This window comes from Notamacropus eugenii, chromosome 2, assembly GCF_028372415.1.
Source record: "Notamacropus eugenii isolate mMacEug1 chromosome 2, mMacEug1.pri_v2, whole genome shotgun sequence".
Lineage (NCBI taxonomy): Eukaryota > Metazoa > Chordata > Mammalia > Diprotodontia > Macropodidae > Notamacropus > Notamacropus eugenii.
The window spans coordinates 340,933,592-340,959,478 of record NC_092873.1 but is presented as its reverse complement, the minus strand read 5'-3'; the positions used below and the strand labels follow the sequence as shown (position 1 = coordinate 340,959,478).

The following is a 25,887-nucleotide window of genomic DNA, read 5'->3' as shown; positions in this document are numbered from 1 at the left end:
GAGAGGAACACAGGACAAGGCTTTGGGGGAAACTCAAGGCCAGTGGGTATAACCTGGATAAAGATACAACAAATGAGATGGAGGGGTAGAATCAGAGGGCAGTGCCAAGAAAACCCAGAGAGGAGAGAAAGCGATCGTGTCAAAGACTGCTAAGGTCACAAAGAATGAAGATTGAATATTTCTTCATTTGTGAGATGAGGGCCTCCTGCTCCTCTCCCTCATACAGTGTTAGGCACTGAGGAGGTGCTAGGTGAAGCCTGTAGCTTGGGGGATTTGCCCTATCTGCTTTCTTTGCTGCAGAGGGTACAACACCAGGCCAGCTACTCGGGTCCTCTTACACAGTTTACTGCCTTCTTGCTTTCAACACTTCCTTGGCACCCTGCTAAGGATGGCTGTTTCCAGCTCAGTCCACATGACATCATCACCTGTGCCTAATAGAGATCAGAGAATGATGCCAAGAAACGTATTATTCAGGAATCTGTTGGGAACCAATGGCTCTGATGGGGCAGCAGCCACTCTGAAGAGATTAAAAAGCACACGGGAGCTGCAAGATTCATAAATTTGTTTTAACTTGTCTTTATTGACGAAAAAAAATCACAGCGTTTCAAATGTTATTCCAACACTAACAGTAGCAGAGGGCACCAACAAGTGACAGATACAGTATCACACATCTGGACTGCAAGGGACACTGGAGGGCATGGGAGTCCAACCCCTGCTGGGGTGCTGCCCCCTCTCTCTTGGTATCTCTGGCCCCTCCTCCCCAGCGCCTCCATGTCACCCCTGAGATTGATTAAAAATGTGCAGAAACGAAGACACTTTAGAGGAGGTTGGGCCTTTCCACACCTCCCCCCTCTCCATTTCATTGCCATGAAAACAGATCAGGCCTTTGGAAACTTAAAAAAAAAAGAAAAAAAACCAATCCAACACTGCTTCTACACCCAGGCTCAGGAAACCTCCTAATGGAGATGCCAGCCCTTTCATTGCACTGACCCGACAGTATCATTAGCACTTGATTGCTAAGAGGGGAATAAAAGGCAGACAGGGTGCATCTCTCAACACTGCTGTGCTGAGTACAGCTGACAAGAACGTGGATAACTTGAAAAACTGGACCAAGTTGATAGAAAAATCTCCAAGGATAAGGCTGGCTCTCCTTGTGCGAGAAAGCTTTTATCAAGCACATTAACTTGGTTCATAAAGGGCCTCTAGAAGATTAATTTTCACTGTAGCTTGAGCTGTAGAAACCAAATCAACTGAATTATCTGTTGTATTAATTCTAGAATCTGGAAGAGTATTGGATTAATTTCTAAAACTGTTGGAAACTTAGTTTTTCATGGCACTGGGCTACAGTGGAGGAAACTTGCTAAATACCAATTAGCTTATAAGAAGCTTGAGGACAGGGACTCATCCCATACTACTTGCATATCCCTCAAGCACCTAATAGCACTAGCCACAAGGGAGACGCTTGATATTTCCCAATAATCTTAAAAAGGAAACCCAGGCTATTTTAAAGGCATTTTACAGGCTATTAAACCATATTTTAGTTTATTTACCTAATAAGTATCAGCTCAGCCAATCCCGTAGTCACTCCTCTTTCCATCTGAAACCTGTGTTTTGTGTTCTAGGCTGGGTCCTGGGTTGGGGGATTACCCTATAACCACTGTCTTTTTACCACAAGACACTGGTTCTCAGGCATGCCTCAAATGGTCTGATTTCATAAGAGATAAAGAGGGGATTTGAAATCCCAAACAAAAAGATACAGAATTTAGGCAGAGGACCCCAAATGAAGCCTCTTCCCTCTAGTGCCATACCTGTTGCCTGTGGTTAACAGCTGAGTAGTACCTTTTTCATACACAGCAGCCCTTTGTATTAGCTTTATACAGTGCTCTTTTCTTGGCTAAGAACTTCTCTGAACGAGATGATGGAGTTGATGTTAATAAGTTGTGTGGGGCTGTTTTCAGCATTCTCATGTGTCCTCTGACTTAGCTGATGTGTCTTTGCTGTGAAAAGGTACTGGATAAGGGCTGACGTTTTACATTACCAATACTGGTTTTATATGCACACAACTACATACATACCCCAAGTATTACTGAGGCTCAGTCAAGATATACAAGTTACCAGATCATATAAAAGGATAAAAGACACAAGGGAGGACCAGACTAGGTAATGTGACAAAGTGTCAGGCCATCTAAGGACTGGCCCATCACAAATTCAAAAGGCAATTGGCAGTGGACAGTTTCAAAGAATTGCCAGTCCAAACTTGCCTTGGTCCCACAGAAAGAATTCCCTAGTGAACACGATAGCTGAGTGGCACAGAGGTCTGAAAGTGCTCCCAAAAAAACCCTCAACTCAGAATCTTAATACCAGTTTACGCTTCCCAGGGGAACTGTGTGTAAAACACCACAACACTGCACATCATCAGGGATAAAGGAAGGAATATTTGGCTCCTTATATACTCAAAGATAGGAAGTGAAAATGCAGAAATGTCCTAAGTGCAGTTCCTTTGGTAACTGCCTAACAGAGGTCTTTAGTATGATTCCCCATCCTAGCCAAACAAGTCTGGGATTAGACATGACACTGTAGGGAAAGAGGTGACAGGTGTTGAAGGGAGGCACAGGAGAAGTGCAAGACCTCAGAAACTACCATCCAAGTAAGTACATACAACTAGTATGGTACAGGGTCACTGAAGCATCTGTGAGTCCTATTGGCTAAAATTAGAAATCCAAGAGAGGCATATATAAACATTGCACGTTCATTCAAGGCATTCTCAAAAAGACGGTCACAGAAGTCAACAATACTTTGCAACGATACATGGCAACATCACAACAATTTTGGCAACTTCCCCGACTTCCCTCAAGTCCTGCACCAGTTACTGCCAGGGAGCTCACAGGCCGGCAGAGGGAGACAGGACCAACAGGGGGTGGAGGGAGGTTGCAGAGGCAGCTGAAATACTCAAATAGAAACTCTCATTTATCTGCTGGTTAAGTAGCCTACCTGTTGGATAGACAGAGTACAGAACAAAAGTCTGCCTCACACCTTCTGCAGTAAGTGCAGGGGATACAGCAGGGCCCTAGAAGCATCCTCGCTGTTAGAGGCAAGCAAGGCAAAGCTGAACGGGGCAGCACAAGGTGCCCCAGACTAAGTGCTAGCAAGCACCCGTAACCCCAACCAAACTGGCTGGATTGCTTGGGATTTTGCGGGACACAAGGGAAAAGGAGCCATGGTCTACCTCTAACCCAAAGATGGGCCCATTCACAGCTCCTGTGGGAAGATGACAACTTTAAGTGATGTGAGAAAATATAAGCAAGTTTATCTTTTAATCCCAGTGCCTGAGTTCAACAAAGGCACAAGGCTCTCCTCAAAGTGACTTAGAACCCAATTCCAAAACTGGGAAACTGACATGTAAAGCAAAGATGAAGTGTTTCAGTGTCACAAATCCACTTTCCATTAAAAATAAAAGTTTTTATGTTGTGAATCTGTGCTAGATTTCTTTGCATCTGCTGTACCCGTTTGAAGAAACGAGGGGTCGGGATGGGGGGAGAGGAAGGAGAGAGTGATGTCGAGTAGCTGCAAATTTCCAACTTAGTAAACCTTGGAGTGAGAACATGGCAAGCCCAGGTAGGAATCCTGTTTTTCACCTGATCCAGCCATCTATGGAGTACAGGTTGGCTACATATGTCCTTGTCCTCCCCTTCCCCCAGATCCTGGTAAAGGTGCCAACTAGGAGCCTGGCACACCTATTGTAAAGATCTGTCATAGCCCTGGCTAAGAAAACAAAGGCAGGTTTCTGAAAAATAACTCTTTAGGTAGGATTTTCTTCTGTATTTTTAGTTTCCTACAATGAGGGGGGAAATCCTTTGGTTTCGGCCAGAATGACTCTCCATTGGTGAGCCACGTTCAGCTTTGCCTTGCCTCAGCGTGGTTACTGTACAAGAGCAAGGTTGAACTTTGGAGAGATGCTCTGCTGGATTGACCTATTGATGTCCAGGACTTCAGTGGAGCCAGATTCCTAGTTCACATCCGAGAGCCTCGTTCCTGAAGAATCTGAAAGAGAATGAGGTGAGAGATCTAGGTTTGAATTTTGGTTTCAGCCTATTATTAAAATGGAGATTGCTAGGCAGATTGATGTAAGGAGAGAGATGTATGGCTACTTATTAGACTGCTTCTGCAGAGCAGTTTAACTATTTAAGACATAGAGGCAGGGAACATCAGAAGCCTTGGTCTCACTTGGCAGAGTAGAACCTCTTCTTTATCAATGTGAGGGTCATGCTGTTCTCAGGCCTGCCAACTGCTGTGAATTGCCTGAAACTGTGTTGTTTACTAATAGTTTAAAGTGAGGTCTAAGGTCTGTATGTTGATGGAGCAATAACAGCCTTTGGAATTTTAATTCTGAGAGTGGCTCTCGTGAAGGCTCATGCCATGGATTTGGAAAATTTTTCCAGATATGGAAATATTTTTATCAGTCTAAGAGTCTTTCAAGGTTCAGGGAAAGACACTACATGGTACACTCACCACAAGTAATCAATCATTTAATAGAGATAGTAGAGAAAGGATATAAAAAGAAATATTCTTTTTTTTTTATAGGAGCAAGAAAGAAAATTTGTTTATTTGCTTACATGTGTCTCAATTTTTTTTTTTATTTAACTTTTAACATTTATTTTCACAAAATTTTGGGTTACAAATTTTCTCCCCTTTTATCCCCTCACCCCCCCCCAAACCCAAGCATTCTAGTTGCCCCTGTGACCAATCTGCTCTCTCCTCTATCCTCCCTCCCTGCCCTTGTCTCCGTCTTCTCTTTTGTTCTGTAGGGCCAGATAGCTTTCTTAACCCCTTAACCTGTATTTCTTATTTCCCAGTGGTAAGAACATTACATTTGATCCTAACACTTTGAGTTCCAACTTCTTTAGCTCCCTCCCTCTCCACCCCTTCCCCTCGGAAGACAAGCAATTCAATATAGGCCAAATCTGTGTAGTTTTGCAAATGATTTCCATACTAGTTGTGTTGTATGGGACTAACTATATTTCCCTCCATCCTATCCTGTCCCCCATTACTTCTATTCTCTTAAGATCCTTTCCCTCCCCATGAGTGTCGGCCTCGGATTGCATTCTCCTCCCCATGCCCTCCCCTCCAAAAAGAAATATTCAAGTCTCATCAACCACAAAGCTACCTTCTGGGCCTCAGGATGCTCAACTCTGTATTACAGAGCAGGTTTATCTAACCAGGAAATTCAGCATTTTTAAAGCCAAAAGTTAGGATCAAGGCAGTCCACTCCACTTTGTTGACTGTCCTTTTTGTTAAATGAAGAAATGTCCATGAGAATATCTAATTCTCATCACTTGCCGTAATGGAGATGGATCAGTAACCAAGGAGACCCTAAACCTAGGTGACACAGCCTTGTGCCAACTCCATATTAGATCTATGTCCAGCATGTATGATGAACCTTAGACCAGGAGAAAGGGTAGCTTTTCTTCTTCTTTGCTCTGGGCAGTCAGGGAGTCACATATATAAAATACAGTTTTGACAAAACAATAAGATTCCATTAAGTCTACATGTGGCCTTAATTTTCCTGAGAGAGTCTCTGAACTTCAAGGTATGCTATATACATTACAAGTATAATAAATATAGTAATATAGCTGAAAACACTGGGGAGGAGAAAAAGTGAAAAAGATGAAGACATTTCCTACGGAGGAAATATTAATATCAGCTATTCAAAGATTAAAGGTACTCAAAGGAGCATGATGTTTTCCAATGAGTATGTCAGAACTGTCTGTTTTAATATTTAAATCAAGGACGGGGAACCTGAGGCCTAGAGGCCATAGATTCCCACTCCTGATTTAAATAGTAGAGAAGTTTTGTTTTTTAATCAACTCTTATTTCAAGAAACTGCAAAAAGCCAAGTCTACTTTGTCAAGTTCACAATTCCTAATACAAATCTCTACTCCTCATTCAACAGTTCTGGAGCAAAAAGGTAGGGCCAGTGATTAGTCTACAAAAATCAAGGAACCATAAGGCAGGTAAAAATGCAAAGCCAATCTTGGCAGGAGATGGGAGAAGTGATAAATGCCAGTTAAGACTAACGGCCTTGCTAGATTTAGGGTGGAGTCAGGAACAATCTCCCCTCCTGCCCGGTCCCCCCCACTCCCCAATCCCAGCGGCCAAGTTCCTTACCTTTGCCTTCTCACTAGGCTCTATGACAATACCATTAGTAGAGTTATTTAGCTCCCTGGAGACAACACAGAGGAATTCTGTCTGATCCTCATTTCCGTAGCTATAGGAAGACCCAATATTTATTAGCTGGGAAAAGAAGGAAGGGCAGAATGAATACGGAGTCAAGATTCATCTTTCTACCTTTTGACGCGCCCTCAAAGGTGTACCAACAAAAACTTCCAACAAGAACATTTCTCCTTGAGGAACATGTATTGTAACTTTCCTTCTAAAAGGACACAGAACTCCTGGAGTCCCAAGGCCCTTTGCTGATAACAGAAACTCTAACGAATCAGAGAATAGTCTTCAATAAAGCCAACAAATACAAAGGAGAGAGCAAAAATCACTAGAAATACGATCCTAATCATCAAAAATTACATTATCAATCCCAAATCAAACAACGAGGAATGAAATAGAATGGTTTTTTTGGTGAAAAACTGAATGATAACAGATATCATCTTCAGTCAGAACTTCTATGTGCAGAACTGATAGGGGAACTATAGACAGTTACCACATTGATGAGATCTGTAAAGCACCAAGTAAAGCTTCCGCCCAGAGACTAAAGTGCTTCCCACTTTGGAGTGAACTGGATTCAGCACTTTATTCTAGGCAGAAAACACTCAACAGGGAGAAGCTGAGTCTGGAAACAAGGATGCCTTACACACACTAGGAGTTAGGAGACCTTCATTCCACAGCAAGTGCTGGCTGGCTTCACCACTGGGACTGATGTGGGGAAATAAGGGAATTACTGATATTTTGCCTTCTCCATTCCAGAATAAAAAAATAAATTGAATACATAATCTCTTCCTTTAGAAGAATGTTTCAGAATCAATCAACAAGCATTTCTTTCTTTCTTTTTTTCCAACAAACATTTCTGAAGTGCTTACTCTATACCAAACACTGTACTAATAAGCACTGGGAGATACAAAGAAAAAGCAAAAACAGTCTCTGCTCTCAAGAAGCTTAAGTTCTAACAGGGAGACAATATGTAAATAAATAGATAAATACAGAGAACAGAGGAAAGGCAGGTTTGGAGGAGAAGGCGTTCATAGCTGTGAGGTCTAGGAAGAAAGTATCACTGGAGCTAAGTCAGGGATTCTATAAGGAGGAGATTAGGAGGGAGAGCACTGCAGACTTTGAGAAATGACAAGGAAAAAGATGACCACCATCTCTGAAGAACAGAAAAGAGGTCAACAAAACTGGACCACAGAGTTTGTGGAGGGAAGTAGTGTGTTAAAAAGACAGGAAGTTGTCAGGTTGTGAAGAGGAGTTTCTATTTGTTCTTAGAAGGGACAGGAAACCACTGGAATTTATTGATTGAGAGGGGAAGTCTAGTTAGAAGGCTCTCTGTAATAGTACAGGTAAGAAGAGATGAGATCAGAGAAAGGACAGATGCAAGAGATGTTGGGGAGAAAGGAATAAGATTTGGCAAATGACTGCAAGGTGGAGAGAAAGAGAGGAATTGAAGATGGCCTCGGAGGTTGAATCCTGGGTGACATTGGGAAGAGTGGTGGTGCTCTCAACAGAAACGGAAGTGTTTGGAAGAGGAGAGGTTCTGGGGGAAAGATCTGGACACCGTGGGTTTTGAGATACCTCCAGTACATCCAATTTGAAATGTTCAATAGACAGCAGGTGATAGAGAGACTAGGCCTGAAACAAGAAATCTGGGAATGACTGTTATAGATACCTGAATCCAGGGGAACTGATAAAGCTGAAAAATAAGTAACAAAGCAAAAGAGAAGGAAAGAATCTTGGGGGGCACCTATGGTCAGTGGCTGTGACTCAGATGAAGAATCCTAAGAAGTGATCAGACAGGTAGGAGAACTAAGAGAGTCAGTGTTACAAAAATCCTGAGCGGAGAGTCTTGACAAAGAGCAAGTGGTCAATACTATTAAACACTAAAGAAAGGTTAAGAAGGATGAAGATTGATTAAAGGCCAGGACATTTTGCTACTTTGAAGAGAGTTGAATTAGATGAATTGTGAGATCAGAAACCAGATTTCAGAGGATTTAAAAGAGGCATTTTTCTTTCTTTATTACATCCTTTACTAAAGAAAAAAAGATCCATTTAGAAATTTTTGCTTCCTACTTCCCTCTCTTCACTGACTGTCATGCGTTCACTTACCATTTTTATACAGAGGATTCCAAATCTATACACTCAGCCCTAGTGTATCTCTTGAGTTCCAGTCCCATATTATCAACTCCCTGTTGGACAATTTCACCTTGGGATTCAACAGTATCTTAAATTCAGCATGACCATAATGGAATTCATGATCCTTATTCCTAAACCTGATTTCCCCCCCAAACTTCTCTATTTTTATTGGAGCACCACAAGAATCATCCTTGATTCTTCACTATCACCTCCCATAATCAGTCAGTTGCTAAATTTTGACAGTTTAAACTCAACAACATCTCTTTCATCTATCTCTACACAGTCACTGCTCTGGTGCAGACTATTATCAACTCCTGACTGGACTTCTGCAATAGCATAATTGGCTTCCCTTCTTCCAAGCTCTTCCTTCATTAATCAACTCAATATTCTTAAAACACAGGTTACTACCCTGCCTGAGAATATTTCATGGTTTCCTGCTCCCTCTAGGATAAAATATAAACTCCTCAACTTTGACATTTAATCACCTTTACATATGGCTTCAGTCTATATTTCTAGGTATTTCACATTATGCCTTCACACTCTCTTTGTTCTAGACAAACTAGCAAGTGCAATAATAAATGCTTGTTGATGCATCTAGCACCCTTTCTTAGCACCCACATCCAATTATTTAATTATAAGCTCCCTGAGAGTAAGATTTTATTTTAAAAATATTTATATCTCCCTCAGTGCCTTGCAGTCTTATACATAATAGGTGCTCAACAAATTTTTAACATAAAATTAACAAGACTGATATGTTCCAAAACAGAATTGATGATAGAAGGAAAAGTTAAGGGTAATAATTCTGGAAGTGAAGAGAAGGATCACTGAATTAATTTAATCCAATGGTACACTTAGCTCAACTAGGAAAATTTTGTTTTGGGAGAAAAACGGATATTTTGGTAAATAGTTTTGCCTAGCAAGCTGTACTTGAAAACAAGAATGATGCACAAAAATATAATTCTTTCACTCTGTTCACTTCATGCTGCGTAACAGTTTTTTGTTCTGAGAGAGGCTGGTAAAAGTTGGACAATTCTGCCACCTTAAGGGAAAAAAAACAGTAAGCTTCCGGACTGAAAAACTCCAAAGCATTGGCACTGAATGGCCTTTACAGAGATGCAGAAATCATGCACAATGATTTTTTTCCTTAGCAAAAGCCTGATTTGTAAACATCTCTGTACATACTGTCTTTCCTCACAGAATGTTAATAAGCTACCTGAAGGTAGGGACAGTTTCTCATTTGTTTTTATATCCTTATTGCATCAGTGGCTGGCCTGTAATATAGTATTTGACAAATGCTTGTGGACTGATTGGTTATTAACTGAACAAGAGATGGTCAAGGTTTATTTCTCAATGAATTTAAACCCTTTCACATTGTACCCATTTAACATGTTTTATTCAGCAGAGAACTAGTTACATACGTTTAATACTTAGGATCACTGGAAAGAAAAATAATCTCATTGTCTATATGAGAATAGTCTGGTAAATAAAAGTTCTTTTTTTTTTCCTGGGGATGGAAGAAAACTTTGAGAGGAAAAAAGAAACAAGGGTTTGAAGTTATACAGGGCCTCTTAACACATTCACTCAACAAAAAGAGGAAGAAGGAAACCCAACTTTTTAAAAAAAATTTATTTTCAGTTTTCTACAATCACTTCCATAAGTCTTAGATTTTCTCCTCCTCCCTCCTTCCCTCCCTGAGACAGCATGCAATCTCATATGGTTTCTATACATACATTCTTATTAAGCACATTTTCACATTAGTCATGTTGCATAGAGGAATGTAAATGAATGGAAAACCCAAGTTTTATTCTTAACTCCATTGTATCTAACTTATGTCATCCCCAACTCTTCACTCTCACTTGCCCCACACATCCAATTATAAGCCAAATACTGTTAATTTCTTTCTCCACAACATCTCTAGGTACACACCTTTCTTTCTACTCACAGCTACCACTCTAGTTCAGATACTTATTACCTCCTACCTAGACTAATGCCATAGCCTCCTATTTGGCTTTCCTGCCTCAAGCCCCTTTGCTTCGTCTTCTATAAAGCTGCTAAAGTGATTTCTCTAATTGTAGGTCTGACCATAACTCTCTATAACTCTAGGAATAAATATAAACACCTCTGTCTGGCATTTAAAGCTCTTCACAACCCAGTCTCTTCCTATCTTTCCAGTCTTCTTTCACATCACATCCCTCCACATCTTCTATGGTCCAGTCATATGGGCCTACGAGCTATTGCTCACACATAAAGCTTCACCTCCCATCTCTGTACCTTTGCACTGGCTATTGTCTGTGCTTTCCTTGAAAATTTTCTGCCTGCTGTGATCCTTGGTTTTCTCCAGTACTCAGCTCAATGGTCGTCTGCTGAAGGAAGCCTTTCCTGCCCCTTTACCCTACCCCCCCCCCCCCCGACTCCAACTGCTGGTGCCTTCCCTCCAAAGTTATCTAATATTTGATTTATGTCATATATACATATATCCACACTCAAATATCTCTTTCACTACACCATGAAATACTTACAGACAAGGACTGTTTGGTTTTTTACTACATCCCTAGCACTGACAACAGTGCTTACCATACAACAGGCACTTAGTAAGTGCTCACTGACTGATTCAGCAAATCTTTCACACACTTAGGACCTCACTTTCTCCTTTTGTGCAAAAGGACACCACCTAGACCTAATAACGTCACCAGGATGTGAAGAAAAGAACTGAGAAAGTATAGGAAGAAGTTTGAGCACCCAAAGATAGACACACCAGATAAGATTCTGAACTACTACCTGTTCAAATTTCCAGCCATCAGACATAGTGGAGACCATCTGTGTAAGTTCTTCCTCTTGGCACTGCAGAACTCTGTATACATGCTTCACAGGGCCCTATAATAAATAAAAACAGATGTTTGAATTGCACATTAGGGATTCAACAAGGTCACTATATTTAACCTCTCTTAGATGATACTAACTCTAAGTCTAAAAAACTTTTAAAATGTGGAGAAACAATTCACTTCCCTGATCTTATCAGAATGATATGATGCTCCTCACAATGAACTAATAGGGAAATGTTAAGCCACTGTGGTTGGAAAACCTCCAAAGAACTGCAATATCAGAGTCCTGAGCTAAGCTTTTGAGTTCTTTTGGAATGTGAGAAAGTATTACTGGAAGGGATGGAGCACCTAAGAGACTGAAGTTCTTGGCTTTTTTCTGAGTGCCATGGACATGTAGGGCAGGAGTCTGGTAAAGCTTCTCAGAATATTTTTACATGTATAAAATAAAATACATAGGATTACAAAGGAAAACAAATATATTGAAATACTGTTGTAAAAATATTTCTCAGTTTAAAAAAATCTTGAGATTTTTACATATCATATTTACATATCGCAAACAGTAAAGGGTTGTCACTGAACAAAAGAAAATATCAGGTATATGGGCTCACTGTCTGATTCATCTCTGACCAGGGAGGAGGTGGCCTTTAAGTTGCCTGACAAGAAAAAACAAGAGCAAGATTTTCCTATATAAGTCCCTCCAACACAGCAAACTGCTGGAGATACTGAGAAGAAGGTCCATTCTAATCCTAAGTGGAGGCTTTGTCCCAAGACAAATCAGTATGGAGTTAAAGTGCTTGCACATTTGTTGTTGTAGTTCACTTCTGAATCTTTTTAAGCACATGGATTGTAGCATGCAGGCCCTTCTATCCTCCACTATCCCAAAGTCTGGCCAAGTTCATGCTTGTTGTTTTCACAACACTTTCTATCCATCTCATCCTCTGATGGCCCCTTCTCCTTTTGTCTTATACCCAATCTCAGACAGTAAAGTGAATATAATTAAGTGTGTTAAAGGCCAATGTTTTTTTCTCTGAAGAAAGAAATTGCTTTGCTTGATCTGGAGACAAAGTGAGTACCCAACAATTGCAGAACCAATTTGTGGTATGTGATCAGTGAAATACTACTGTACCATAAGAGAATGTGGCAAAGTAAGAGGTAACCAGAAAGAAACATACATAATACACGGAACTAGGAGAACAATTGATAGGTGACCATAATAACACAAAAGAAAAATATTTTGAAAGGCTATGAAGGTGTGAAAAACTGTGAAGGTGTCATTTGGAAAATACCCCACTCCTCACCCCGCAGTTTCTCCACCAGCAGGAGAAGGTTTTGAAATTAAAGATCCTTAAGGTCTTCACTACTACAATCTCACTAATGGTGATTATCCCTCTTTCCTTCTTTTTTCTTTTGGATGGCTTTCTTTTCCTATGATGTTTTTTTTCCCCTTGACTTTCTTCTCATTTTGAGTAGCTATTCTCAGAATCACGTCTATTTGGTCATGCCTGAACTGTCTCTAAGGTCTCAGGAGCATACTTTCATGCAGACTGACTATAAGCTGAGATGTTTTCTCTCTAAGCAGCACATCACCCTTTTTACTCCACACTCAGAAATGGCTAAGATGGTCATTTGGGACATTTTCCACATAAAAGTTTAAAACAAATTACTTGTGAGGTTATGTTCTCGTTGTCCCGTATCCTTTCCTTAACCAGTCGCACAAGAGATGCAATGTTGTAAAATTCCGCTTCTTCCAAGACACCTAAAATAAGCAATCAAAACAAAATGCTTTGTTTACTCAACTTTGCTCACGATCTTTAGTTTGTTTCTCTAACTAAAATTCTAATCTTTCTTCCCTACTAGGCTAGAGACAAATCAGGTGACATTTGTATTTGAATTACATTCTTTGGAATATCTGTCCAGTGGAAACAGAAGTAAATGACTCAAAAACACTGGGCCATGCAAACAGTCACAACAAGTCTCCAGATCTGTAAAATAAGGAGACTCGACTAAATGGCCTCTGAGGTCCAGAGCTTATAGTTCTGAAGTTATGATCCATCATTAAGTAGTGTCTAACTTTCAGGGGCACATGTAGTCAAGTTCCTGTGGTTTCTAGAGGCAGCTAGGTAGCCCAGTGGTAAGAGTGCTGGACCCGAATGAAGATCAGACACTTACTAGCTGTGTGACCCTGGGCAAGTCACAGTGGGTTTGCCTCAGTTTCTTCATCTATAAAATGGAGATAATAACATCACTTACATCACAGGGTTGTTATGAGAACAAAATGAGAAAAATACTTTGCAAACTTTAAAAGTGCCATGTGTTAGTTATTATTATTTATTCTCATACTAGATACCTCCTGGTGCTGCCAGGAGCAGATGGAGAAAGAGATCATTTTAAATTCTGTGATATTGTCCAAAAGGGAAAAAAAAGATCTTTTATCTACTCAGACTTAATGTAACATAGTGATTTGTACTTGATAAATTAAAAAACCCACCCAGCCACCCACCCAACCAACGGAAAGGCTTTCCATTTTTACCAGATCAAAACAGTTTGAGAAAAATATATTTATATTGAGCGTGAGCAAAAACCATTTAGAATCAACTGTCACAGCACTGTATATCAGGGCTATCTATTACGCGACATTTTTCAGAATCCCGTCTCATGACAATGTCCAAAAATCTGGACCCTGTTGGGTCGAAGGGCAGTCTCTAGTCTACTAGATGTCCTCAGTGAAGGAGAGCCAACTGTTTTAGAAAAGTGATTAGCTATATCTTGTCTTCTCTAAAAATTAAAACTATAGAACAATCAGGAATGAATTTCCAGAATAAAATACATTGGTCATGAAACCCTGCAGGGTTCCCACAGGAAACAGAATCTCAAAGACATTAGTCCAGGATTATATTTTGTAATATATGCTTACTGGCAAATAAAAGTAAAAACTGAAAATATCATTTAATGTGAGTTTTCATGCTTACTGCCATGAAATGAACTCTTTCTTGGACATGATCATATTTAGAAAGGCCTAATTAAAAAAAATATATATATATATATACACACACACATATATATGCAAACATGAATTAGGTGTTTTCTTTCCCACTAAAGAGAAAGACTGAACACAATAGTGTTCCCTTAGATAAGACCTGATAAATAGCAACTTCCTGCTTGCTTTCATAAGCTTAGTGAACATCTCAACCAAAATATATTAGTGGGAACTAGATAGGTTGAGTCAACCTATTAACTCACAGGGTATTTAAAGATGATCAAGTAACATAATAAAGCACTTAGCAAACCTTAAAGTGCCATGTAAATGTTAGCTATTATAACAATGCTCAAACTGAAAAACCCCATCTTACCTTTCTAGCAGTGGTTTCTTACCTTCTTCTGCCAATTCCTTGTTAATGATGAGTTTCCCATGGCGGAGGTAGTTTAGGATAGGACCGAAGTATGTTGGATCTCTGTCAATCAGATAGGCTCCTGTCTCATCCTGTGAATCAAGTATAAGAATGGTGTTTCAAGAGGAGCTTTTAAAATGAGCTAAGGCAAGACTTCAACTTTCTGCCAATGCACAAAGCCCATCCATCTCACCAGTTAGAAAATTTTCAGTAAGATTTCAGGTCACTCAATGTTAAAGCAGGATGGAATCATTTTATTTAATGAGGAAAAACTGACATCCATAGTATTGAGAAGACTACAAAAATCACATAGCATAACCAAGACTAGACAACAGCTCTCCTAACTCCGAAGTCTTTGGCAATTACAAAGATTTTGCCAAGGACAGACTATCTGCTAGCAATTATGGTATTTGAAAATAAAGGTCTGTCTTAGAGTATGCACATCCTATACTATGACAGCTTTTCAATTAGGATATGATAAAAGTTCAAAATCACATATATAACATTTATATGCTTAGAAGCTGGGTAAGAAAGTCTGCCATTAATAAGATTCTTATAAAAGATGTATTAGGAGAAGGCATAGGAAGAAAGTCTTATACCATAAGTTCTGTCTTTGGATGGACACCTTTAATTTTCCAATGTTTCTGAGTCACCTTCTTGATTCTAAGAAAACCTATGGCTGGGTTTTAAAGTCCTTTGAAGCTCAAGGCCAATACTAGTAGATGTTTGCATGCCAATACCAATCTCACACAATTCAGCCATGTGCCCTGAGAAAGGTTAGAAGAACCAAGGCTTTGGCTCAGAGACGTTCCAAGTCTACTTTACTTCATGTAAAAAAAGAACAAAAAAATTGGCTTATATTACAACGAGGGAAATTTAGGTTGGGTAAAAAGAATTGCTTAACAAAGAAATGTTTTGGAATCTTCCCCAAATATCTTAAAAATAGAACGGGTATTAGTTCATTTGGGATGTATTAGGTGTTATCATTCATGTAGGAATATAAAATCAAAGCAACTATCCACTGAGTGCCTAATTACAGCAAGGTATCACGCTAGATATTAGAGTATGCCAAGGAGTTACAACATAGCAGTCTACTACACTTATAGTTTAACTGGAAAGACAACCCTCAAACAGGAAAATAAAACAATAAAAGAAACTAAAGTACATTTCAAAATTACAGAGATGAATAACAATATTTTGTGATTTCACATCCCCTTCCTATTTCCACTTTACACTTATTTGAGGAATAATCTCCTTTCAATTAAATTAATATTCCTAGGAGCACTTTACCCATTTGGTGAAAGTGAGTTGGAGTCAGGGAAATGTATGGGTTCCCCTTCCTCTTCATCCATTTTAGTACCTGCAGTCAATCCTCTCAGCCAAACTTTCCCTTCCTCACATATCCCCTGGCCATTAAGGCCCAAAGTGAGTATCTACACTTCTGCTGCATAACTTAGGGAAGGATGATGTACTTCTCTATTAATAATCTTTCCTTTTACCAGTCTTAACACACCAACCTAGCTTGTATGGAAGGACTATAATTAGGTGTAGAGAAAATTATTTTATTAGGAATCATAAGGCCTAAGTCCTAATTTTAACTTCACAACTACCTTGCTGTGTAACCTTGAACATTCACTTCAACTCATTAAGCTAAATTTCTTCTGTAAAATAGAGGGATCAAATTAGACTTCTTTCAGGTCCCTTCTAGCTTTACTATTCATGATTCTGACAGGGACCTAGATCATTATCCCTGATACTGTGATTAAATCTGAGATTCCAGGAGAAGCACCACTGATATCTTGTTTATTAAGAGTCTTTTCAATTTCAGGTCTAAGCTTACTAGGTGGGCAAAGGGAGGGGGCAATCAATCAACTGATGAGTATTATTAATATTAACATTATTATTAATAATTAATAACATAATAATAATATTATCATTATTATTAATAATTGAACCAACTACAATGTGCCTAGTACCACATTAGGCACTAGAGATACAAAGACAAAAATGAAACAGGAGCTTATCTCCCTCCAAGGGAGAGAACACATGCATAGTAAATTCAATGTAAACTGGCAGGAGAGGGAGGAGAGTCAATCCTGCAAGACACTAGCTAGTAGGCAGATACAGAAAAGCTTTATGCCTTCATGAAGGTGTTGCTTGAGCAGAGTTTTGAAGGGAACAAAGGATTTTAAAAGGCAGAGATATGGTGGAAGAGCATTCCAGACATGGGAGATAGCCAGTGCTAAGACTCAGAGACAAATGATCCATCATGTGAAAAGAACAGCAAGTATGCCAATGTGGCTGGACTAAATAGTTCATGGAGAGGAGTAATGAAAAACAGAAATACACAAAGGGTTAGGAGGTAAAGAATTTTAAATGTAAAACAGAAATTTATATTGATCCTAGAGGTAATGGGGAGACACTGGAACATACTGAGGAAGAGAGTGACATGATAAGACCTATGCTTTAGGAACATTAACTTAGCAGTTGTATGGAAAGATGGACTGGAGAAGAAGCAGCTAGGTGATGCAATGGGCAGAGTGTTGGACTTGGGAGTCAAAAAAGATCTGAGTTCAAACTATGCCTCTGACACTTACCAGCTATGGTGACCTTGGATAAATCACTTAACCTTTTGACTCAGTTTCCTCATCTGTAAAATGAAGGTGTTGTACTTGATGGCCTCCAAGTTCCCTTCCAGTTCTAAATCTATGATTCTATGATCTTCTGACTCTAGGAGTAGAGAGAAACTTGAGGCAGGAAGATCAATTAAAAGTTAGTGAAAACAGTCCAGGTAAGAAGTGAAATAAGGAATTTCTGTTTTGGACATAATTAGTTTAAGATGTCTGTAAGACATCCAGTTTGAAATGTCCAATAGGCAAGCTGGTGATGAGAGACTGAAGATTATATGTATGTATATGTACATATACACACACATATATACACATATACACACACGTACATATGCATGTATATCTGGGAACCATCTGCATAGAGATAATTGAACTCATAGGAACTAATGAGATTACTATGTGACAGAGCAAAAAAAAGAAAAGATGGCCTTCGATGGAGCTTTGGAACAGCTGGTGAGTGTGAAATGGAAGAAGATGCAGCAAAGGGGACTGAGATGTAATAAGATAAGTTGGAGAAGAACAAAGGCAGCAGAACAAAAGAGAAGAATATCCAGGGGGGAAGGTGGTCAACATTGTCAAAAGCTGCAGAGTACAACTCTGAGGACTGAAAAAGCCACTGGATTTGATAGTTAAGAAAGGGATATAACTCTGGAGAGAGCAGTTGAATGATGAAGTCAGAAGTCATCCTGCAGAAGGTTTAAAAGAGGGAGAGAAGTTTAGATGAGGAGTGTAGATGGCTTTTTAGAGGAGTTTAACATAAAAAGAGGTACTAGAACATGTGGGTAGGTTTTTAGGCAGCTATGAAGGAAACAGTAAACAGGTAAATTAATTAGAGGAGAACAAGAATGCAAGAGGAACAAATATGAGGGGATGGAGAGAGGTTAAGTTCACTTGAGAGAAGGGGATCCAGGAAAGAGCAAAAAGATAAATAGTTTCCAAGTGCTGAGGAATGGGATGGCAGCAGTGCACTGAGGAGAAAAGTTTCCTGAAAGGAATGAAAGGAAGAAACAATTTAGTATGAGCATTTTTGTAAGGAAGGGGGTGGAATTCTGAAGTAGGCCACACTCTTTATACATCAAAGAAGTAGAGCAGATTACAAGCAGAGACTATCCTAGAATGTGGGGACTCAGGATCATAGAATTTAAAACTTGAAAGATCTTTAGCAATCCTTTATTCTAATCCCAACTCATTTTACTAATAAGAACTCCAGAGAGGTTCTGTCTTATAAGTAGTAGGTCTAGATTTCAAACCCAGCTTTTGATTGCCTATCCAGAAAAGGGTGCCTGGAATTGAGCCAAATATACCTGTGCTCATTTGAGATGGGGAGTGTCTGGTGCAGCAGGATGCATGTGTACATTCCTTTTGTAGGCACTACCCTTGAAGGGTACGGAAGAGGCTGGGAAAGGTGGCTAGGGACATAGGGAAGAGAAGGGGCTGAGGAAGGAATCTGGAGCAAAGGGAAGCAGAGAAGGAGCTGAGAAGACTGCCTGAGGCACATCTTTCCTCCAAAACCCTCCCTGCTTCCAAACTTCCCTATTATTGTCCAGACTAGTTGTCACCGTTGATTTCTCTCTCTCAACCCCATGGCTAATTGTGCTAAGGCCTGTCAATTTCACTTCTGTAACATTTCTGGTACATTGGCCCCCTTCTCTCCCCAAGTGCAGAGCCTCACCACCTCACACTTAAGACTATTGCAAATGTCTGCTGGTGGGTCTGCCTGCTCTCCACTCCAATTCATCCTCCATTCTACCACTAAGCTGATCTTCCTCTCGGGTCTGATCATGTCATCTCCCTACTCCATAAACTCCAGTGTCTCAAATACAAGAAGCTGCTTAGCATTAGAAGCCCTTCCCAATCTAGCCCCCTCCGACCTCTCCAGTCCTCTCACACTCACTCCCTACCACACAGCTTTTGATCCTGTGACACTGGATCCTGGCTCCCAGCATTTTTTTCTGGCTGTCCCCCATGCCCAGAATGTTCTCCCTACTGGTGTCCATCTATTCCCAGCTAAAATCCCACCTTCGACAAGAAGCCTTCCCCAGCCCCTCGTAATCCTGGTGCCTTTGCCGTGGATTTCCACTTTATCCTCAGTCTATAGATAGCTTGTCTGTACACAGTTGTTTACAACTCTCCCATTAGATGGCAAGCTCTCTGAGGCAGGGGCTGGTTTTTTTTTGGGAGGGGGTGCCTTGCTTTGTATACCCAAAGTTTAGCACATAATAGAAGCGGCTTAATAAATGCTTACCGACAGGAGAGGGAGTAGTGCTTCAAGCATAAAAGACTCCCACCCCCCCTCCCCGACCTGATTGGGGATCAGCAAAGGGTAGGGGGAAGAAAAAGTTTGGGGGGGGGAGCGACTCCCTCTCCTGGGATGCAGGGGAGGAGCAGGGAGAAGGAAAGGGAGTGAGGCTGACCACCGTGCGAGTGTAAGGGGATGTCAGGGCAGGGAAGGACTGGGGGGGCTCCGGAGAAGGGAAGGAAGGGCAGGAGCTGGGGATGGGCAGTTGGGGGGACCCTGGGGTGCTGGGGCGGGGGGACCTGGGGGCATGACGGGAGAACCGTGGAGGAAGGAGCCGGGGCTCACCTTGTCAGAGTCCAGCTCCGGGTCCTCCTGGCAGCAGAGGCGGCACAGGAAAGACTTGGGCTCCCGGCCCAACGTCTGCCGGGTGGTCACGAAGTACGTGCCGCCCACATTAAGCCGGACCCAGCGCCCCGCTCCCCCTGCCCGCTCGGGGGGCCCCGGTCCGGGCTGCGATGGAGGTTGCGGCGGTGACGACAGAGCGGAGGCCGTGGCGGCGGCGGCCGAGCGGCCGTAGCCGCGGGAGGAAGCCGTGGCGGCGGCGGCGGCCGAGGAGGAGGTGCTGCGTGGGTTGGTGCTGGCCAGGCCGCGGCAGTCCCCGAGGCTGCCCCCTCCCACCGCCGAGTCCACTTGCAGTTCAGCCATCTTGGACCCCTCCTGCCCGCGCATCCCCGGGCCGGCCCATTCTCATTCCGCAGCGGGGAGAGCCGGACCGGCCCAACGACAGGGGAAGGAAGGGGCCGCGCGCCAGCGCCCCGAGCCGGTGCCGGGAACTCCCCAACTCCCTTGGGGGGCGGGGCCTCTGGGACCCCCCCCCCCATTTCATTGGTCTCGGCGGACGGAAGGTACGCCTCTTCCGAAAAGGGATTGGCTGGAGAGTGATTTCCGGTGACGCTTTTCCGGCTGCTCTCTGTCCGGAGCTGTCCGCCGCCGGGGTCGGTGAAGGTGAGTTGGGGTCGAAGCCTGGCTTTCTTTATTCCTCGCACCTGCTTGCTTTGGCGCTAGCTGTCTCCCCTCTCGGCCTTCCCCATAGGGCTCCTGCCCCTGCCTCCCATGATGCTCCCCGGGGTCTCTGCTGTGTGCCTCGGGGGAGGCCAGTGCACTTCCCCGGGGGAGGCCAGTGCACTTCCCCGGGACTCGGGGCTCCACCTGTCAGCCAGGAGCCGGGGACAGGGGTCAGTGAAACCGTACCCAGCCGAGCGTAGGAGATGGAGCACCCTTGATGTGCGACCTTGGGCGAGTCTCTACTTCTCTCCGGGCCTCAGTTTCCTCATGTGTAAAGTCCCGTTCAGCCCCCAAATTCGATGTTCTTTCCAACATGGCATTTCTTCCTTTGGTAGCTGTAAGGTTGTGGCAGGCCTGTGGGCTAAGGTTATTTGAGAGTGGAGTTGCTTTTCCATATGCCATCTCTCTCCTACCCTCGTGCTTTCAAGAATTTCTAACAGTCTTTTTGTAGACGTCTCCTACTCCCAGCTTACTTCCTTTGAATCCAAGTAAATGAAAGACAGGGGAGGAGGGGGATTTTGAAAGAAACTTCCCCTACTTTCCTCATTAACCAACCCCTGTATGTGTCACCCCTTCCCTCGTTCCCTTTCCCGTTCTTTAACTTCAGTTCTTCTCAATCTGGTTTCATCCTATTTTTCTCTTGTTCTAACGCTTTCCAGAAATGGTCACTTGCCATGTTTCTTTTACTTTCTTGCTGCAGTTGAATAAGTCCCTTTTATAGAATCATAGATCTACAACTAAAAATTATTGACAAATACCAAACGAGTACATATTTAGATAGATAACGTAGGTCCAGGCACTGTTTCTCAAAAGTTTGAGTGTACCTTGCCCTCTTTCCACATAGATAAAGTAAGTTTATTAAGTGTTTCCCATGTATTTTATGCAAAGAGTTGGGAATAAAAAACGCAAAAGACCCTCCCTATCCTAAGGAGTTTATATTCATTACATGATTATCGGCTCTTTTCTGATCCATTTTGCTTTCTTTATTTTCCACAGTTCCAAGATGGCTGGACGAAAGCTTGCTATGAAAGCTATTGATTGGGCAGCTTTTGGGGAGATCATACCTAAAAACCAGAAAGCCATTGCTAATGCCTTGAAGTCCCATAATGAATATCTTACAACTAGGTAAGTAGGAGAGAATGGAGCTTAGTGGGGTTTGACTCCAGACAGTATAATGGAATAACATAAAAGTTCCATTTCCCTTACTTCTTGAGAGAAAGCTAGAGTTTGTGTTTGTGTATCATCAGAGCTGAAATGTTCATAGTTCTGTAGTCTCCATTATAGGACTAGGTATTGCAGTATTTCTAAGTTAACTTATGGAAGGGAACAGAAACATAACATGTATATGTTTTCTTTAGTTAACATGTGTCAGTTCTAACTCTTGCTTTACCATCTGGGCAGATTGGCTACCCTGCCTGAGAAGCCACAAGTGATCAACTGGGCTTACTACAAGGAAAACGTGGTCAAGCCTGGCCTTGTGGATGAGTTTGAGAAGAAGGTGAGGCTACCATTGAAAACTTGATTGACATTTTTTCAAATTAATTTGTCAGTGGGGAAGCAGGAAAACTGATAACTCTTTGAAAAATTAATTTTTTTAGGGGTGACAGTGAGGAGAGATTGCTGGTGGTTTTAGTAGCCTAAAGGGAAATTAAGTGAAGATGTATATAACCAAAACTAGTTTTATAAACAAGCTATTTAAAATGGGAACAGATAGATAATTGTTGGAGGAGCTTATCTTAACTTCTTTACTTTCTTACTCCTTTACAAAATGTTTTATAATGTCCCTTTTTATTTACATTACTGTCACTTAAAAGCAGAAACAAGTCAACAAGGCCACCCTACTTGTGGAAACTGTCAGAGAAGCATTAGTTGAAGTAACTGAAGATATTTAGCTTGAAGAAAAAAAGACTCAGAGGCTGATATGACAGCCGTCAAATCAAGTTAGTGAGCATAGGACCTCGATGTGCCAGACGTTGTGCAAAGTGCTGGGGATACAAAAGAAGGCAAACCTTCTAATTAGGGAAACAGCATGAATACAACTATGTACAACAAGCAAGATACATTCAGGATTGGAGAGAATCTCCTAGCAAGAAGGAACTCCCATTAAGGGAGACCAAGATAGGCTCCTCATATAAGGCAGCATTTTAACCAACTCTTGAAGGAAGTTAGCCAAGAAACAGATGAGGAAGGGGACAGGTGGTCAAAATACATGGGATTGGGATATTTAGTTGGAGGAACAGCAAGGAGGCCATTGTCACTGAACTGCAGAATACTTGAGAGGGGAGTAAGGTGTAAGAAGACTGGAAAGGTAGGAGGGGGCCAGGTTATGAAAGGATTTAAAAGCCAAACAAAAGACTTTACGTTTGCTCCTAGATTTAATAGAGAGTAACTGGAGTTCATTGACTAGGAGGGTGATATGGTCAGACCTACCCTTTAGGGAGGTCATTTTGACAATTGAATAGAGGATGACCTGGAGTGGGAAGAAACTTGAGGCAGACAGACCAATGAGAAGGCTTTTGTTATCATCCAGGTGTGAGGCCTTCATGATGGTGGCAGTGTCAAAGAAGAGAAGGGAGAGATGTTGCAAAGGCAGAATCAGCAAGACGTGGCAACAGATTAGATATGAGCTGAGAGACAGTGAGGAGTTGAGGATGATACTGAGGTTACAAGTCTGTTTGGGGAGATGGTGTTGTTCTCAGCATAGTAGAGAAGTTTAGAAGAGGGAGGGTTTAGGGGAAAAAATAATGAGTTCAGTTTTAAACTATAGAATAACCAGTTCAAGATGTCCAACAGGTAGTTGAAGTTGTGAGACTGGGGGTTGGGAAAGAGTTTAGGGATACATAAATAAATGATCATCTCCATAGAGATGATAATTGAAGCCATGGGAGCTGATGAGAGGACCAAGTAAAGTAGTGTAGAAGAAGAGAAAGCCTGGGATAGAACCTTGGAGTACATCTCCTTTAAGCAGGCAGGCCCTAGATGAAGATCCAGCATAAGAGACTGAGCAGGGTTTTGACAGGTAGGAGGAGAACCAGGAAAGGTAGATTTTCAGTGTCTAGAAGAGTATCATTGACTGTCTCAATATCAAAGACTATAAAGAGATTAAGAAGGATGAGGATTTAGATTTGGTAATTAAGAGATCATTGGTAGCTTTGAAGAGAACTGCTTCAGTTTAATCCTAAAATCAGAAACCAGACTGCACATACTTGAGAGGAAAGAAAATGAAAACCAAGATTGTAGATGGCCTTCTCAAGGAGTTTAGTTACAAAAGGGGTAGTAATTGGCAGAGATAGATCAAGGGACTTTTTAGAGGATGTAAGAGACATGAGCATGTTTGTAGACAGGAAAGCAGCCAGTGATAGGGAGAGACTGAAGATTAGTGAAAGAGTGGGGATGATAGAGAAGATGAGATAGGATGGGGTCACTCCCACATGTACAGGGTTTTGCCTTGGCAAGAAGGGCCATCTTTTCATGCAAAACTAATGAAGGAAGAGATAGGTTTGAATTGTCTTCAAGTATTTGAAGTCTGCCATGTGATAAAATGATTAGATTTGTTCTTTGTATTTCCAGACAGCAGAGGTAGGAGGTGGAATTTACAAGAAGAACACTTTGTCTTCATATAAAAATAAATTTTCTAAGAGTTAGAGTTGCTTAAAAATAGAGTTGCTTCATGTAGCTCATGAGTTCCTCATCATTGTAGGTCAAGCATAGACTGCTTGACCACCATCAATGTTACAGAGGTAGATTCTGCATAGGGTAGCAAGTTGGACTAGATAACATATGGGTTCCAATACTGTCCAATATATGACTTTTTGGTTTTCTTTCATTCTATATGTGCCTTTATTTTACTTTTGAGATTCTACCTTGTGTCTTCCTTTTTTTTAATTAGTCACTTTTCATTATTTAATTTTTTAAAAAATATAGACATGTGCTAGTAGTTTTTGTGATTATGGATATAGAGCTGGAAGAGACTTGAAAGCTATCTAGTCCAGCTCATTGATTTTACAGATTGGAAACTGAGGCACAGTTTAACTGACTTAACAAAATATGTGATTTGAACTCAAGTCTTTCAACCTCAGAGATGGTGTTTTTGTTTTTTTTTTTTGGAGAAACATCTTTGTGAAGTGGCTGCTGTGAGCCCTTCTCTGGGTTATCAGTTGTATTAGCCATCACTTACTCTATCCTTGTGTTTTCAGTTCAATGAGCTGAAGATTCCTGTACCAGAAGATAAATTCACTGCCCTAGTGGATGCTGAAGAACAGGAAGATGTAAGTGTTTAAAGTTGCTCAGTTTTGTGGAATTGCCCTAAACTTGGTAAGTGTGTAGCATCTGCGTGTCATATCCTAGCTAGAACTGCTGAATTTGCTACCCAGATATCTGACTTCTGGGTTGCTTGCATTTTCAGTACTCTTAGTCCTATTTGATATTCCTGGGTGTGTTACCCTGTTTTAAGGCCAGACTACCATCTAACTCAGGTATTGAATAATTAAAATCACTTGGGCTAATAATTTTATGGACAATAATAATTCACATTTCCATAGTAGTTTTGAGTTTTACAGAAAACTCCTTGAGAAAACCATAGTGAAAGTATTCTTATTTATAGATAAGTTATGTCTGCTTTAGCATGAAAAGTCTGGTACAAGGAAGCCAGGAAACATAAGGCTCAGGATGATACTGGACCCAATTTGATTTTTAAAACAATGATTTATCCAATCTCTTAAAGGCAAAACTTGGTGCTGATTTCGTGAAAGCTTCAAATGCTAGGATTGCAGAACTTGAGAAAGAGGTAAATGTTATTCACATTCTTCTTGCTGATCTTGTTTTATCTTACTCCTGTAATTCTTCTTGCCTAATAGAATTAGCTGGGCTTTGATTGTTCTTGCTCACTGTGGTATATTGTTTATTACTTGCATTTTCTCTTTTTCTAGATGGAAAAGATCAAGAATATAATTCCTTTTGAACAGATGACCATTGAGGATTTGAACCAAGCCTTTCCTCAAACCACACTGGACAAAAAGAAGTATCCTTATTGGCCCCACCAGCCAATTGAGAACCTCTAAAATTGGGCCTCAAGAGGAAGCTGTGGCCCTCCTGTCACTTGCTCCTGAAATCTGGAATAAAGCGATTGTACAGTCTTCTATCTGCCTCTTCTCTAATGTGATAGAGTAGATGTGGGTGGTTGCACAGCTTGAAGGAGTGCAGATAACATGCACAGAAAAGAAAGGGGAGGCTGCTGTGCTCTGAAGATAGGGGTTTTGTCTGGGTTGTCTGGCAGTTGTCCACAAGATGCTTTGTTTCTCAAGGCTGTCGCTCTATAGATCGATCTATAGAGCAATTATGCGGTACTCTGGCCATGGTTTCCACATCTGTAAAATGAAGAGGGTGAACTC

General features: G+C 41.3%; 2 protein-coding genes across 4 annotated transcripts; one reads left to right on the top strand and one right to left on the bottom strand.

The window, feature by feature from the left end:
* Positions 1–556: 556 nt before the first annotated feature.
* Positions 557–20,308, bottom strand: KCTD2 (potassium channel tetramerization domain containing 2). 3 transcript variants are annotated; one of them, XM_072645633.1, is made up of 6 exons: positions 19,778–20,308; positions 14,547–14,655; positions 12,839–12,930; positions 11,131–11,226; positions 6,166–6,291; positions 557–4,041 (listed from the first exon to the last, which is right to left on the bottom strand). In XM_072645633.1, exons 1-6 carry the CDS (start codon positions 20,159–20,161, stop codon positions 4,012–4,014), a joined length of 837 nt encoding a protein of 278 aa, XP_072501734.1. In that variant the 5' UTR covers positions 20,162–20,308; the 3' UTR covers positions 557–4,011. The 3 variants fall into 3 exon arrangements, with proteins under 3 accessions (XP_072501734.1, XP_072501733.1, XP_072501735.1); XM_072645632.1 differs by having other exon boundaries at positions 11,128–11,226; positions 19,778–20,287; XM_072645634.1 differs by lacking the exon at positions 557–4,041 and adding an exon at positions 4,048–5,486 and having other exon boundaries at positions 6,167–6,291; positions 19,778–20,287.
* Positions 20,309–20,316: 8 nt separating this feature from the next.
* On the top strand, positions 20,317–25,632 carry ATP5PD (ATP synthase peripheral stalk subunit d). Its single transcript, XM_072645635.1, has 6 exons — positions 20,317–20,437; positions 21,494–21,622; positions 21,899–21,995; positions 24,694–24,765; positions 25,221–25,283; positions 25,426–25,632. The coding sequence occupies exons 2-6, from the start codon at positions 21,501–21,503 to the stop codon at positions 25,555–25,557; spliced, it is 486 nt and encodes a 161-aa protein (XP_072501736.1). The 5' UTR covers positions 20,317–20,437; positions 21,494–21,500; the 3' UTR covers positions 25,558–25,632.
* The last annotated feature ends 255 nt before the right edge of the window (positions 25,633–25,887 follow it).